The sequence below is a fragment of the Propithecus coquereli genome, unplaced genomic scaffold, assembly GCF_000956105.1.
Source record: "Propithecus coquereli isolate 6110/MARCELLA unplaced genomic scaffold, Pcoq_1.0 Scaffold496, whole genome shotgun sequence".
NCBI classification, from domain to species: Eukaryota; Metazoa; Chordata; class Mammalia; order Primates; family Indriidae; genus Propithecus; species Propithecus coquereli.
The window spans coordinates 406,050-422,795 of NW_012150796.1; the positions used below are offsets into that span (position 1 = coordinate 406,050).

The 16,746-nt window shown below is 47.7% G+C and overlaps 1 protein-coding gene across 2 annotated transcripts; it reads left to right on the forward strand.

The window, feature by feature from the left end:
* Nucleotides 1-357: 357 nt before the first annotated feature.
* Nucleotides 358-12,634, forward strand: GINS4 (GINS complex subunit 4 (Sld5 homolog)). 2 transcript variants are annotated; one of them, XM_012655972.1, is made up of 8 exons: nt 358-489; nt 1,157-1,270; nt 6,168-6,254; nt 7,364-7,477; nt 8,952-9,049; nt 9,213-9,301; nt 11,830-11,920; nt 12,013-12,634. In XM_012655972.1, the coding sequence occupies exons 2-8, from the start codon at nt 1,175-1,177 to the stop codon at nt 12,107-12,109; spliced, it is 672 nt and encodes a 223-aa protein (XP_012511426.1). In that variant the 5' UTR covers nt 358-489; nt 1,157-1,174; the 3' UTR covers nt 12,110-12,634. The 2 variants fall into 2 exon arrangements, with proteins under 2 accessions (XP_012511426.1, XP_012511427.1); XM_012655973.1 differs by lacking the exon at nt 7,364-7,477.
* The last annotated feature ends 4,112 nt before the right edge of the window (nt 12,635-16,746 follow it).

The following is a 16,746-nucleotide window of genomic DNA, read 5'->3' on the forward strand; positions in this document are numbered from 1 at the left end:
AGAGACCAAGGAAGCGGCGTTGACAGCCCCGCCCCGCCTGGCGGCGCCAGCCTACGCCGCGCTGAGGCGCTCGGCCAGGCCCGCAGGTTTCTGCCGCGGTGGCGAGCGCCCCCTCGCGGCCAGCCCCGGCGGTGCAGTCGGGGCTACAAGCCCCACCGGCCGGCCGGGTGGGCGAGGCTAACCCGGACCAGCCTCCCGCCCTACCCGCCTCAGGTGGGCGGGTCACGGAAGCTGCCGGGCTTTTCCCCCGGGCCGTGATTGGTTAGCGGTGCCCGTGCGCGGTGACGTTGGACCTGGACGGAAAGTTTCCGAGAGGAGCGCGGGAGCTGAGAAGCTGGCGGGTCGGGTACGCGCCTGGTAGGCCTCGAACGCGTAGTTCCGCTGCCCTCGCGCTTCCAGGAGCTCCTGGGGGGAGCTTGGCGGCTTTCCCACCAGCTTCGTGTTCTCGCCCGGCCTCTCCGGAGTTCCGCTCTGCCTGCCCGGGCCAGAGTGAGCATCCGAGCGGGACCTCTGCGGGGAGGAGGGGCGGACCTGCGTTGGTGGCTGAGAGACTGTAGGAGAGCAGAGGGAGGGATCTGCTCGCAGTGTCCCTCAGGCTCCGGGGTCTCCCCTCGGCCCCACCACCCCGCTTCCTACGCCTTTGGGGTCACCGCCTGGTTTCATGTCGCCGGGCCTGGTGGCTCTGGGAAATGGGGCATTGACTAGTTCTAGCAGCTTCAAGTGCCTGCTGTGAGCTAAGGACCGTGGCGAGTGCGGGGGCTACCCAGGTCGCTGTGGCCCCAGTACTTCGTGCCAGGCACTGAGCAGATCCGCGATTGCATTCATATTTGAACTGAAACGCACACAGCCACCGAGGGAAAGGACCTCTATTGGAGAGGCAAATATGAATAGTTATTGTTTGGTGCCAGACAGGTGCTCAGTTCGAGATGTACACCGTGGAAACAGAAGGGACGGCCTGTTTGAGAAACTGATACCTGACCTAAGCCTGGAAGGAAGAGACAAAGCACTAAAAAACTAAAGTCTGGTTCTCCAGCCACTGTCAACCGGCCTCTGCCACCCCAGTGAACCTTTCCCTGCTCCAGATACTTAGTTGCCCATTCTTGCAAACAAATGGAAAACACACTGCAGGGCTAATTGCTTCTTTTATTCTCATTAGGTTTCTGGTTTGGGGAAGATGACAGAGGAACTGGATCTCATGGGACAGGACTCTGATGGGGGTAGTGAGGAGGTGGTCCTCACACCTGCAGAGCTCATTGAAAGGCTGGAGCGGGTAAGCATTCCACGCAGAATCCCTTTGCTCCAATCTTAGCGTTTTTGTTTAGTCCATCTGTGTAAATGTCAGGGGTCAGAAGATAAGGAAATGGAATTCAAGGCATATTTCAAGAGAACAGGGACTGGATCTTACCATCTACACAGAAATAGGAAGTAAGGGAGACATCCTCCATCAGAAACCTCAAAATATCAAACAGAATCCTCCAGTGGAGTCAGTAAGGTAAGGGACAGCTTTGGGCACATGTAGAACAACTCACAGAGCAAGGATCTACTTGCTATTTGCAGGGACTGTAGAGGTGCGGTGAGACTCGTGAGTTCTATACCTTAGTCCCTGAAACATCTGCTGTTTGCCTGGAAAATGCCTTGGTTAGCAAGAAAGTGCTGAATCACTTTGAGAGTCATATTCTTCTTTTTCCTCCCATCTATTTTCTTGAGTCAACCGTTCTCTGTGTTTCCACTGCTTATCTAAAAGCATTTCTGAAGTATTTCTTTTCATAATAATAGTTGTGATTTATCGACCTTTTCCTGTGTGCCAATAACTGCGTTAAGTTCTTTTGGAGCTCTGGTGATTTAGGAGTTCATACTATCTGGACTTAGGTTTCTCCATGCCATTCCTCTATTGTGTGACCTTAAACAAGCTCTGTAGTTTGTCTCAAGCCTTTCCTTGACTATAAAATGGAGATGATAATAGTAGCTACTTCCCAGTTGTTGTAATGATTGCATGAGATAATGTATATAAAGTGCTCAGCATGTTGTCTGACATGATAAGCACTCACTAGTTACTAGTTGTTACTAGTATTAGTAATTATCCTGACTCTCTCTCATTAACTGCCCCTTTCCAGAACTCTCTCATGTTTGCTACTTTAGTATCCTTAATTCTTTATTGCCAAACATGCTAACATGAGCAACAAAACTGAAGAAAGATAATTTTTAAATTATATGATAATCCTTACGATTTAGCAGTGATTCTTAATCTGTTTTTATATCACAGACCTCTTTGAGAAGCTGGTGAAAATTCTAGTCTTCTTCCCAGAATAATGCACATATGCAGAATTTCTGGGAGTTCACAGACCCCCTGAAATCTGCCCACAGACCTAGTCTGTGGAATGCAGTTGATGAACTCCTGCTTCATTAGGAAAGGGTTCATTAAACAAAAATCATAAAGCACAAAGCATAAAGGAAAAAAACAGATACATTCAAGTACATTAAAATTAAGAACTTTTGTTTATACACCTTGATGAGAATAAAAAGAAAAGCCACCAAACTGGGAGAGGATATTTATAAAATATATAACTGGCCAAAAACAATTATTTGTAGTACATAAACAATCCTTATAGGTTGCCCAATAGAAAAATGAAGTCTTAACAGGCATCTCCCAGAAGAGGAAACCAGTATGGCCAATAAGCATATGAAAAAGATGTTCAACCTTTTTTGTAATCAGGAAAATGAAAAGTAAAGTCACGTTGAGATATCATTTCATGCCTGTCAGATTGACAGAAATGAAAAAGATGAACAATAGAAAGTATGAGAAGAATGTAGAGTAATTGTACACTTATATAATACAGTGGTGATATAAATAGGTACAATCACTTTAGAAAGTAATTGTTTAGTAAATTTGAAGGTACACATACCTTATGCCCCATAATTCTACTCCCAGGTACATACCTAGAGAAAACTTTCACGTGTACTGCAGGAGATGGGAACAGTATGTTCATGGCATTGCTTGCAATAGTTAAAAATGAAAATAACCCAGATAGCCACCAGCAATAGAATGAATTTTTTAAAATTATGATGTATACACAGGGGGGAAAAAACAGCAATGAAAATGAGTAAAACGGCTCCTGAAACAGCATGGATAACAGGCCCATAATGTAGAGCAGTAACAGCAATAAAATATGAGTTGCTTCTGCTAGTGGGTCACTGGGGCGAAAAAAACACAAGTTGCCAAAGAAACAATGTATATAAAGTTCAAACTTGCAAAACTATTGTTCGAGACATAGCTTGCCCACCTTGGGTGATGGGGCATGCTGGGTGCTGCAAACACCTCACAATGGCAACCTCTCCACCTTCTGGGACAGCCAGAGCCCTGGGCTGGTTGCTTTCCTGGGTGGGCGTCATCAGCAGTCCTCGGAAGGCAGCCTGAGGGTAGCGGGTCTGATAGACGCTATAGTGCAATGCCCTGAGTCCAGCCAAGGAGGTGAGCTACCCCCTGCACAGCCAGGTACAGACTCTTATGCTATGCAGCACAGCCTAAGGGGCAGCCTGACGGGGCCACCGTGTGGGCCAATGATGAGCACAGCTCCAGGAGCATATATAGGATACTCTTATGCCTGTAAAACATGATTTAAAAGTCATTACCTTACATGCCAAGTTTCGCATTATAATGATCGTTTTAGTTTACTGGGGCTGCAGAACAAAGGACCAAAGACTGGGTGTCTTAAACAACAGAAATTTATTTTCTCAATTCTGAGGCTAAGATCAACGCGCCAGCACAGTTGGTTTCTTCTGCGGCCTCTCTCCTTGGCTTGTAGGAGGCCGTCATCTCTTGGTGTCTCCCGTGGTCTCTCTCTGTGTATGTCTGTGTCCTAATCTCTTCTTATGAGGACACCGGTCACATTGGATTTTTGCCCAGCCTGATTGCCTCATTTTACCTTAATTATCCCTTTAAAAACCCTATCTCCATATACAGTCACATTCTGAGGTGCTGGGAGTTAGGTGCATTTTTGGAGGGGACACAATTCAGCCCATAACAATGATGAACAAATTCTCCTTACAAATTTTGATCAGGAGCCGGGCACAGTGCCTCACGCCTATAATCCCAGCACCTTGGGAGGCCAAACGGGGAGGATTGCTTGAGGCCCAGAGTTTGAGACCAGCCTAAACAACATAGGGAGACTCCATCTCTACCAAAAAAAAAAATTAGCCTATTAGCCAGGTGTGGTGTTGCATGCCTATAGTCCCAGCTACTCAGGAGGAGGCTGAGGCAGGAGGATCACTTGAGCCCAGGAGGTCGAGGCTGCAGTGAGCTATGATGATACCACTGCACGCTACCCAGGGCGACAGAGCGAGACTTTGTCTCTCAAAAAAAAAAAAAACTTTTTATCAGGAGACAGATATAGCCATTTCAAGCATAGAGCCTGATTATTTTTTAGAAGACCATGAATTAATACAAGTTTCTCACTAAAAATTTTGAAAAGATTTTATTTGAACATTTTATACTAATATACATTTTCCTCTAATGTTTTATATTTGATTATCATAAATTCATAATCTAAATGAATGATCTCCCCAAATCTCCATTTTACCCCAGTGTACCATATAAGCATTATCATTTTCTTTGAATTTCCTCTCATGAAAAGGTTGGGAAGCATTATGTACAGATATAAACAAATACAGTGAATCTATAAAGAAAATTAAACACTAAATTCAGGCCAATGATTACCTCTGAGGAGGAAAGGACACACGGGGACTTTAAAATAATGGTGATATTCCTTAATGATGTGCACACACAAGTCTTTATAGCATCGTCCTTCATGTTTAATCTGTATTTCATAAATATTTTTGTACCTATTCAATATTTAATAAAATCAGTTAAAAGGAAAAACTGCTTTTTAAGTCCTCCAGAAAATTTGATCTTTTCTCATTCTGTATTCAGGTTGTGTTTCTGGTTACTTTTTTTTTTTTGAGACAGAGTCTCATTTTGTTGCCCAGGCTAGAGTGCCGTGGCGTCAGCCTAGCTCACAGCAACCGCAAACTCCTGGGCTCGAGCGATCCTACTGCTTCAGCCTCCCGAGTAGCTGGGACTACAGGCACAGGCCACCATGCCCGGCTAATTTTTTCTATATATTTTTAGCTGTCCAATTAATTTCTTTCTATTTTTAGTAGAGACAGGGTCTCGCTCTTGCTCAGGCTGGTCTCGAACTCCTGAGCTCAAACAATCCGCCTGCCTCGGCCTCCCAGAGTGCTAGGATTACAGGCGTGAGCCACTGCGCCCGGCCCTGGTTAACTTTCTGTATCTGCAACACTGTTAGAGAAGCTCGAGCACTTGGAAGAACGTTCACAACAGTAGCAACACCCAGTATTTAACGATGTGTCTTGGCGATAACCAGAGAAGCAGAGACGCAAGGATGTCAGAAAAATCAGCGAATTCTAAGCTGTCCTAAACCTCAATTCCCTGTATTGAAAGATAAGCGCAGCTTTCCTCAGTCACACACGGATATTTCAGCTCTCTAAGCCCTGGTGATCTCTGAAACGTGCCGAGCAGCTGGGCCTGTTGCTCCCAAGCTGTGTGGTGGGTGCGCGTCACCTCTGTTGTGATCCCTTTTGCTTTGGGACTGTTAGTAAATTACCCAGTCTGTGTTTTTTCATCCATAAGGTGAAGATCACTATGTGCATTTCCTCTCAGATATTATAATGACGAGTGAAAAGTATTTGTAAAGTGCTCTGAGCTTCAGGAACGAGGAGGCGTGCGGCCTCGCGCAGTGCTGCTCCATCTCAGCGTGCTGTGGGAGCGGTGCCAGTGCCCCGGGGGCGGTGCAGGGCAGGAAGTATTAATAGAAACGTGCTGATGCCACTGGGCACAGGTGCTATTCAGACACCAGTGTGGTGCTCTCAGCAGCAGGTGTCACACGGACTACTGAAGTAAACGGTGATTTTTCTTTTTTAATGTTGGTTGAATATAAGGTTGTGAACGCAGTGTCCCCACTAAAAGAACATGAGAAAAAGCAATTGTCAACCTAGTTTGTTTTCAACGCGTTTTCGATATTTCCAGCTGGTAGGCAGACAGTTTTCTTAGCCCGGGCTGTCTGTGGTTTTCTCAGGGTTTGTGCTAACTCACAGGGTCATGTTACTCCACTGGGAGTGATGCTCATTTTTTTTCGGCATTTGTCTTTTAGGCCTGGATGAATGAAAAGTTTGCCCCGGAGCTGCTGGAGAGCAAGTGTGAGATTGTAGAATGCGTCATGGAACAGCTAGAGCACATGGTAAGAGCCGCTTGTCTCAGGGTTACCAGGAGGAGAAAGTTAAAAGCACTTGGTCAGCACAGTGAGAGGTTGTGGTCCGAGAACAAATCTGTTTTGTTTGGCTCAACCCAGTTTTTTTTTTTAATACTGAATTAGTTATCTGTATTTACGAAGCATGAGAGTTCCTATCACGTTCCTGGATATCAGCTTCCCTTGAAACGTCTAAGAACCTGCCGTCACTGGCCCCACATCTGTGTGAGGCTGCGGCAGGGTCCCTGACTACCCAGCCTTCTCTCCTACCCTACCCACTTGGCCCCTGTGGACATTGGAGTTTGTGGTCCTTGGCTTAGACGATCTGGGCTCAACTCATTATCACCTGCAGGGTGGCTTTAAAATGTTGGTACTTTACAGGTTTCCAGCTGGTGTGTTTTGTTTTGTTTTGTTTTGTTTTGAGACAGAGTCTCACTGTGTTGCCCGGGCTAGAGTGCCATATGGCATCATCCTAGCTCACAGCAACCTCAAACTCCTGGGCTCAAGCAATCCTCCTGCCTCAGCCTCCCGAGTAGCTGGGACTACAGGCATACGCCACTATGCCCGGCTAATTTTTTTTTTTTCCTATATATTTTTAGTTGTTCGATTAATTTCTTTCTAATTTTAGTAGAGACAGGGTCTCGCTCTTGCTCAGGCTGGTCTCAAACTCCTGAGCTCAAACAATCCGCCCGCCTCAGCCTCGCAGAGTGCTAGGATTACAGGCGTGAGCCACCGCGCCCGGCCTCCAGCTGGTGTTTTAACACTACTTTTCAGACCCATTAGACACTTATGTGCTCTGTATTATCTCCTTTGCAATGGGCTTGGATTGCTTCCGGGCCCTCTGGCTGAGCATATTCACATTCTACTCAAATGGTCGTTTCCTAAAAGCAAATGAGCACTGTTTGACCTTTATACAGTGAGACTGAAGTCGTATATTGTTTATGTAATTAAAAAACTAAAAGCAACGGAGAACTCTCATAGAATGAGTTTTTTCATTTTCCTTTTACTGAAATATAGTCTTTGGGTCTCAGTATTGCCAGTGATGATTGTCCTTAGTCTGTAAACATGTTTTTTATAAGCTTTAGTTTCTCTTTTAATAGGAAGAGAATCTCAGGAGAGTTAAAAAGGAGGATCTGAAGGTCAGCATCCATCGGATGGAGATGGAGAGGATCCGCTACGTCCTCAGCAGCTACTTGCGGTGTAGACTCACAAAGGTGTGGCCGGGAGCTGCCTTAGGCATTGAGGCCCTGCGGTCTGCAGTACAGACCTCACATCCTGGGGGGAGGTTGGGCTGGCCCTGGGAGGGTCCCGGGCCTGAAGATGCTGCTAGAGCCCAGTAGCAGTGTAGCTAAAGAGTGAGGAGGGCACAAGATTGTCACGGGGAAGCACAGATGGAACGTGTGTTGCCACACCCTGGGGCCACCATACACAACTTTAGTCTATTTATCTGTCATGTGAATGGTGCCCCCTGGAGTCACGACAGGGCAGTGCCGAGGGTAGAGTTGTTTGCGTTGATCGAATAGGGAATAGTGACTGGAGGAGAACTGGTTCCAAAAATTATTTTGCACCTATCAAAAGGGCGGTGTCAGTGTCAAATGGACCAGGATGACTTGGCGTTCTACTGAGCTCTGTGACCGTCTAACTTACAAAAATGGAATTGTGAAACATTCTTATTTTGTATGGTGTCTGTTTTAATCCTGGAAAATTCTTGCTTCCTTGAAGTTTCTTTCCATTTGGTTCCATTTGTCTCCTTAGTTATACAAATAAAATACATTCTCTCTTCTGAACGAGAGTGCTTCGGATACCTGAAGACAGCTCACAGGTCTCCTCGAAGTCTTCTCTCAGCTACACATTTCAGCCATTTGAATGCATGCACTGTCCTGATCTCTTCTCTAAAAAGGTTCTGGTTTGTCAGTGTCCTTCTTAAACTATACTGCTTGGACCTAAACACAGTATCCCATTGTGGTTCGGCCACTTTTATGAAAAGCAGGATGACCTCTTTCCGCCCTGCGGGGGTCGCAGTGGTGGTAGTGCCACCCACATCACAGCAGCACATTTGACGTGTGCGTCATGCTCAGTCGTTCTGCGCTCACCAGTGACCGTAACCCCTCCTGAAGCTCGGTCGTAATGACCCCATCCAGTCGCTGTCCTGTATTTACATGGCTTAGGTTTTGACCCCTAAGTGTGGGGCCCGAAACTTATCCCTCTGAAACTCCGTCTTTTTAGATTGGGCCGTTTCCCTGGTCTCTGGATCCTAATCTTGTGTATATATTAGCTATCTCTTAATACTTGATGTTTTCAGCAATTTTGGTAAACATGTCATCAAAAATCTTACCTGATTCATTAATCAGACGGGCGCAACAATAAGAGAATTTCACCAGAGACTTCCCTGCAGATTGATGTCCACCCATTGAGTCAACATTTTGTGTTCAGCCATTTGTGAATCTCCCAGTCTCTACTGTCCCCCAGCCCCAGCCTTGCCGACACAGAGGTTGTGACACAAAGGTTTGTGACACAAGGGTGTCACAGAGACGTGGTCACATGTCTTACAGCATGCCTCTCCACCCCATCCCCAGCTGCAGGCCACATACCTTCTCGGGGAGGTGGGGATTGGGTAAGCCGTCTTCTTCATGTTAACCATGTCCTTTTCTTTGACAGCAGTTTTCATGATGGTTTTTATCCTCACAGATAGAGAAGTTTTTCCCTCATATCCTTGAGAAGGAGAAAACGCGCCCTGAGGGGGAGCCTTCCAGCCTTTCTCCAGAGGAGTTTGCCTTCGCCAGAGAGTAAGTAAGCAGTAAGTGTGGGGCTGCCTTCCCCGGGCTGGTGAGCCCAAGCCTGGGTGGCTACACCGGGAAGCCCGGCTCAGCCCCGTCCGCTGTGGTCTCACAGCCCTGGCGACTGCCACCGGTCAGTTGTGCCACAGCAGTTTGAATTTACGTCTTTCAGGTACATGGCTAACACGGAGACCTACCTCAAAAATGTCGCCTTAAAGCATATGCCTCCTAACCTACAGAAGGTGGACCTCCTGAGGTCGGGTAAGCAGCGCATCCTCTCTTCAGATGTCCGCGGGAGCGTTTCTCACGGCCCACGTGTCCTCAGCTGCCTCAGAGCAGCAGCTCCATCTTCACTCTTTTTTTTTCTTCCGTCAAATATGGAAAGCAAATATGTAGATAGTCAGAAAAAAGAAAAGAAGGGTTCTGGTTTTAAAAAAATCATTAAGAACAGACACAAAAATAGCCGTTTTAGCATTACCTTTGTGTTCTTCAGTTCAGTCGACTCTCAGGACTGCCATTATAAACATAGACTCTCGCGGATTCGGCCTTTCGTCCTCCCACAGCCGTCTCCTGAGGTCTGCGCCGCCGTGCTGGGTGTTCTAAGCACTGACCTGCAGTGCTCAGCCTTGCCTCTGCTCTCAGGGCGGCAGCCTCTTGCCCACAGGTTCCTGGATGGAGCTGGAGGGGAGGGAAACCTCCAGTGAGTACTGTTGCCTCGAGTAAGGGCTCCTGATCTTTTTGTCGTGGGGAGTTTCTCTGGTTTGGGAAGGGGGCAGGATGGAGAGAGTCGGGGGAGAAAGCGACAGCAGCGGGAAGGGAACCGCAGCCAAAGCCCCTGCCTCGGGCCCCTCTCTCGCTGTCCCTGAGGTCTGCTGAGCTGGGGGCAGGGGTAGGGTCGGAGTGCCTACGGTGCGTCGACCACCTGGGGCCCTCCGGCTCATAGGTCGAAGTCCCCGTTCCTCAGTCTTGTGCAGTTTGCCACATCCAAGCAAGGCCTTGTCAGGCAGTATTTCTAGACCAAATTAAACAGTTCTCCAGGAGACTGGAATCCACCTTACTCACAAGCTAAGCTGGGTGTGCTGCGTCCTTAAGCTCAAGTACAGCTGAGCCCTGGAAGTTCGCCTCTGCCCCAGCCTGGACTTAGGGGCAGGGGCCGCACAGGGACCCCCGCGGTGGCGGCCCAGCGTCTGAGCCCAGCAGGCTGCGCACGGTTCTGGAGGTGGGAAGTCCGGGGTGAAGGCATCAGCCGGGTTGGTGTATGAGAGCCTGTTCCCCATAGACGGCATCTTCTGTGTGTCCTCACACGGGGTCGCTAATCCCATCCTCTGTGTGTCCTACTCTCTTATAAGGACACCAGTCAGATTGGATTAGGGCCTGCCCTAATGGCCTCATTTTAGCTCGATCACCTCTTTTAAAGCCTTGTCGCCCAACGCAGCCCTATTCTGAGTTACTAGGAGTAGGGCTTCAAGGTATAGATTTGGGGGGACACAATTTAGCCCGTAACCCCAGGAGCAAGCCAGACCCGTGCTAGTTCTGTGGGACCCGGAGCTGGTCATTTTGCTGAGCCTGCCTGCGGAGAACAAAAGGCCCAGTCCACGTCCGCTCCTGCCTGTGGTCAGCCGCTTCATCTGTACCGTGGAAGACAGGAATGGAGCCAGGGCTGTGTCCCTAACCATTTCCCAGTGCGTTCTCATCGGGTGACTCAGCCCCAGGACTGCTGGTGGGCATACATATGGTTCCTGGAACGGGCTGGGCCACTGTCCCAGAGCCCACCTGACGAAGGTCCACACCTCCCCAAACACTCACCTGTGGCTTGTCCTGGATCCCTCCAGGGCGGAGAGCCAGACTCCTGGAATCGGAAGCTGCATGGTGGGACTAGCCTGCCCTCGTGGAACCAGGGGCTTCCTTGGTTGGCCAGATGCCGCGAGTGCCCTAGGCCTCTGGAGCGTCGGAGACCCCAGTGGCGGGGTCGGGGGGGGCAGTGCATTGAAACCCAGGCTGCTACCAGTGAGGCTAGAGGCTAGAGGACTCTGGTGATGTCGGAGTTTCTGACGGGCTCGGAGCCCTAGAGCAGCCCAGGGGACCCTCGTTAGACCCTTGGAGCCAGTTATCCTGAACCCCTCCCTGTAGATTAGGGAGCCCAGGGTTCTCTAGGTACAGATGGGCCTCCAGGGGGTGGCAGGCTGTCACGGAGCAGCCCAGCGTGGGCCCTCACTAACTGAAGTGTTGGCTGCTGACAGCAGTTCCTGAACCTGTAACTGACCCGTGAGGGACCACGTACAGGCTTAAACCTGTGTTCCTCAGTCTGACGCATTCAGGGCTGTCACCGTGTGACCCAGTCTGTCTAATACTCTCTCCTGCTACTCCATCACGGAAAAGTTTTCCTAACCGCATCCATACAGCGTCCTCCTCAAACGTCATGCGTGTTTCTACCTCGGCCCGTGCATTTATCACTTCCCCCTCGCTTCTCCCTGTGAGTCCGCCCTCTCCTTCAGAGCCACCACTGAGTGCAAGGCTGTGTCCACTGCCACCGGGTCACAGCCTCATCCGCAGAGGCTGCTGCACGCTGGTTCTTGTCCTCCAGAGTGTCAGAGTTCCCTGCACATAGCAGGTACTCATCGTCTGTTGAACACGTGGTGCTAGAAGGAGCCAGGCCTCGCCTCCCGTCACCCTCCCCAAATGCTCTTACATCAGAGGTCCCTTCGTGTTCATTACCATTAATCCCAGCAACTTTTCCCATACTGACCTTGGAAGCTGAGCATTTCCTGATACTATTGTTTTTCTGGCAGTTCCCAAACCAGATCTAGATTCCTATGTGTTTCTGAGAGTCAGAGAACGACAAGAAAACATACTGGTAGAACCAGAAACAGATGAGCAGAGGTGAGTTATGTGCGTGTCTTCCACAGTGGGGACATTCCTCCCAGTGGGGACCAGCCAAGCTCTGCAAATAAATCTTTTTTCCTCTTTTCCAGGGACTACGTGATTGACCTGGAGAAGGGCTCGCAGCACTTGATCCGATATAAAACCATTGCACCTCTGGTTGCTTCTGGAGCCGTACAGCTAATTTAAAACTAAAAATAAACAAGAATGAAGACACGGAAGCTTAGGGAAAATATTAGAAACCCCTCGAATCATTTTGTGCCTGAGGACAATGAGGAAGTAGTTCTGACATCACACTTTTCCTGGCAGTGCTATGGATTACTTGGGCATTGAAAAGGAGCTCAAGGCAGGGTTCCTCCTTTCTGCCGTGCCAGCCGGCATCAGCAGATGGGGCCACTGCTCCGCCTGTCGTGCACACTGCGCCGCTGAATGGAGACTGGCGCTTTGCGCACCTTTTCCCTTCACGGTACTTTCCCAGCTAAGGAAAGTAAAGCAAAGGTAGTTCATGAAAGGCCTCGCTGCCTGTGATCGGGTGACTGTATTTAGCCCTAACCTGGTGATAGTAGGAGAGTTCAGTTAACCTTTCTGATAGGAAGACTGTAAATAGATTAAAGGAAGCATCTGTGGCTTTCTGTAATACATCATTGGATTGTGTGAACTAACCTTTGGGATCCTCTAATACTGGACTGAAAACCAATTTCTGTCATGCTTAACTGAAAATCACAACTAAACCAATAAACCATTATTAAATTCGGTTTGGTGGCAGAAGGCGCCTCCAGGCAGTTCTCAGCTTGTAGTCTAATGACGTACGTTCTCCCCGCTGTTCACCTGCAGTGACCTGGCTCTCGGGCAGCTTCGCCAAGCCAGCCTCCAGGCCATCTGGCCATCCCTGGGCGATGTCACTTCCGTGTTGTGACCTCTCGAGCTGCGTTTCCCTTCTAAGCCCTTCGCTTTTTCAAGGGAAACGGCTGGCGCGAATCTGCTGTGAGACCTAAAGGAAGGACATGTAGACAGCGGATGAATTATCGTCCCTTGAAACGTAATGAAAAGCAAGCTGTGTTCCATTCTTTTCTTGCTTGATGAGAAGTCAGCAGATTTTCACTTACAAGATACAGGCCGTGGGAGTAATCAGTGTAACATTGCTGTCAATTCCATGAGAAGCCAGTAGGTGAAAGCCAGGAAGGTTTTATTTGTTGATGAAAGGATTTGGTATTTGTGCAGTGCCTTGCTTTTTCCAGAGTGTCTTCGCCGTCCTCCGTTGCTCATTAAGCAGCTGCGTATGAGCATCCGTGCACCAGGCACAGTGCAAGGCAGTGGGGCTGCGCCGAGAGCAGGACAGTCACTGTCCCCACTCAGGTAGAGTGAAAAGTGCTTTGCAGAGGATGAGAGCAGGATGACTGTGTTAGTTCATTTTGCTTTATAAAGAAAATACCTGAGGCTGGGTAATCTATAAAGAAGAGAGGTTTGTTCAGCCCAGGGTTCTGCAGCTTGTACAAGAAGCCTTGTGGAAGAAGCCTCTTGCCAGCATCTGCTGGTGAGGGCTTCAGGGAGCTTCCCGTCCAGGCGGAAGGTGAAGGGGGAGCAGATGGGTCACATGGTGAGAGAAGCAAAAGAGGGGAGGCAGGCTCCTTTGAACAGCCAGCTCTCTGTGAACTAATAAAGTGAGAACTCTCTCCTTATGGTGGGGAGGGCACCAAGCCATTCATGAGGGATCCGCCCCCATGACCCAAACACCTCCCACCCGGCCCCACCTCCAACACAGGGATCAGATTGCAGCATCAGATTGGAGGGGCCAAACATCCAAACCACATCACTGACTTACCAGAGAGACTCGACTGAGGGTTCTGGGAGGGCCTCACTGGAGAGAGAACATTTAGACTGAGATCTGAGTAACAGGAAGGACATGCAGAGATCAAAAGAGCATTCCAGGTAGCAAAGACAGCTTGTGCAAAGGCCATGAGGCAGAAACAAGCTCCGCCTGCAGTCAGTGTGGCTAGTGGTGCAGGGTGAGGTCACTTAGGCCCTTGTTAGCAAGGATCCCATTTGGTCCTCACAGCAGTCCTGAGACTAGGCTGGGCTGGTGTATGTAAATGGTAGAACCAAAGCGATACTTAGTGGAAGTCTAAGATCAGAACACAAGTCTCCTTCCTCCCAGTCAGGCTCTCTCACTGTGTGTGAAGCAGCCAGAAGAGAAGAGACCTGGCTAGAATCAAGGACTGGAAAAATGAAAAATAGAACAGTGCTTTCTTAAACTTAAGTGTGCATACCAATAACCCCGAGAGCCCAGTAAAATATGGATTCTGACTCGGGGCCTGGAGTAGGGCTCACGGTTTTGCATTTCTGGGGATCCCCGAGGTTGTGCAGTTGCTGCCAGCCCAGGACACATGGAGTGGCAGGGCTGTGTCCCCATGTCTCCAGCGGCTCCCTGGGTGCCAGCTGCTCGGAAGCGTTTACGTTCTCTGCTAAAGCCACAGGATGGATTGCTCCATTTCGTCAGCTACCTCTGCAAAGGAAGACTGGTTTAGATACGTCGCTTTTAAATGAAGGGGAAGTTGAATTTCAAAACCAAGTAGAAGGGAAATGATGTGGCTTGGTCGACTTTGATTTTAACTTTGCAGTTATGGTGAGTATTTTGCTTTTTTGTTAAAAACTCACCACCGATGCATGACAGAACATTTCATCTAATACTGGCATCGTCCTTTAGCAAAGCTTGTCCCTAGCAAGACAGCTGCTCCTGAGAAGTGTTTGCAGGTCCATGTATGGGTTTTTCCCATCACAAGTGATCACCTGTCAGCGGTGTTCACTCTGCCCAGGACCCAGCAGTCAACGTGGCTTTAGTGCCACCCTCAGATGCATCGAACTTCCTTCTGTCATATACGAGAGTTAACCTTGAAGCTTTCAGAGTATATTTTTAAGCAAACACATTATATATAAATTCTTTATATAGCATTCTTTAAGTAATTTATCTTGGGAAGCCAAACATTCCAAACCATTGGAATTCTAAGAATTGATTTTTTAAATGTAGCTAATCAATTAGCTGTGAAAGTACTCTCATTGTCAAAAAAAAAAAAAAACCTTCAATTTTAAAAAAAACAAAATAAGTAATCTGTACTTATTTAACACATTTGGTTTCAAATACCTTGGCTGTTTCCAAAAAATTGGATATTCCTTCCACAGCTGAAAAATAGCTACTGGGAGAATTCAAGGAATATACTGGGGATTCTGAAGGCAATAATAATGTTTAATGTTTACCAAGTGTTTACCATGCATCAGGCTGTTCTCTAAGTAGATTAACTTATAAATCTTATAGCTACCCTCCGCAAGGAAAAATCTGAGATTTTGGAATGGGCAAAAGAGATTATCATTTCGATGGAATGCTTGGTCCCTGTAGGGTATGTACCCATGTCTTTGAATAGGTTATTTTACAACTCTGCAGAGGTACAAGTTGACTTATAGGAAACGTATAATAATGTGAATATCTCCAGTCTTGCTATGCAAATGGTTCCTGTCCGTGACAACACAAGTGAATTTTGTCCTATTGAGAGTAAAGTCAAATGCCCATTGGCACGGGTTTTAACATTTCTCTGGTTCTTTCATGAAATAGTAAGTTAAATAAAATCTTTGGCACATGTTCCTTTCATATCTGTATGAGAGTCAATAGTACCTACCCTATAGGTGTTAACGAACAAATTTTAAATGTATATGATTATTTGTAAGGTAGGTACTGTTGAGAACCCCATTTTACAGATGAGAAAACAGATTCCTCTGGTGAAGGCCACATAGCTACTAAGTGGAGATGTCACCAAACCTCAGTGAGCCCAGAGCTCGAGTCCGTCCTGTTCACCATCTTGCCAGTGCTGTCTCCTACGAAAGGAAGGAGGATCTAAAAGTGTTTTGAGCAATGACAGCCTCTCTGGAATAAATTCTCATCTTCCAAAAAGAGCCATCTGAGGGAATAACCACTACCATTTACCTTACTTTTCTCAACACTGGAGTTCGAGGTTACAATGAGCTGGGATTGCACCGTTGCACTGCAGCCTGGGTGACAGAGACGGCCCCTGTCTCTTAAATAAAAATAAAAAGGATAAAAGTAAATCACTGTTTTTGCCCCCAAGAAATTGACGATCAATCCTAAGAGTATGCCTTGGGTAAATCTGAAAATTTGAAATTGTTTGACTCAGAAAGAAATTTCTTAATAGCCAGGACTAAGAAGGTTGAAAGGAAATTATTTTCTTGGGTTCAAAGCTTTGCATATGAGAGAATGTTTTAAGCCTCTTACGCGGGATATTCCTGGGGACCCAAAGTTGTTCCCAGCTCAAATGTAAATTTTTTGAAACTTCAGTTTGCTGCTTCCGTTCTCTCTGCATCTGTAATTTTCCTTAAGCAGAATTCTCACCATCTCCTTCCCCTCTTAAAAAGCGTCAGTGGAAGCAGAACAGGAAAGAGTAAAGGATATGGACCCTGATCTGCGTCCTAGACGGGCAGATTGCTCCCCTCGAACCTCCTCGTTCAACCATCATAACAACCCTGTGAGGAAAACTCCACCTCAAAAAGAAATTGCCCCGTCTTTTCCCCTAGTTTCTAATCTTTTTATTCCTACAGTTTTACGATTTTATCTTTATTGAAATCCCACTACAATTCTTTGGGGAATTAAGTGAGGTGTGCAGAGCTTCACACCTGGGACGCGGAGTGAACAGGCCCACACAGGCCCCGCGTGCTGTGGCGAACGTCCAGAACAGGTCCAGGTCGCGAGAACAACGTAATGGAAAATGGCGTCTGCCACGTCTAACTTCGTTTGTTACCAAACACAGCGTGTGCCCTCCACC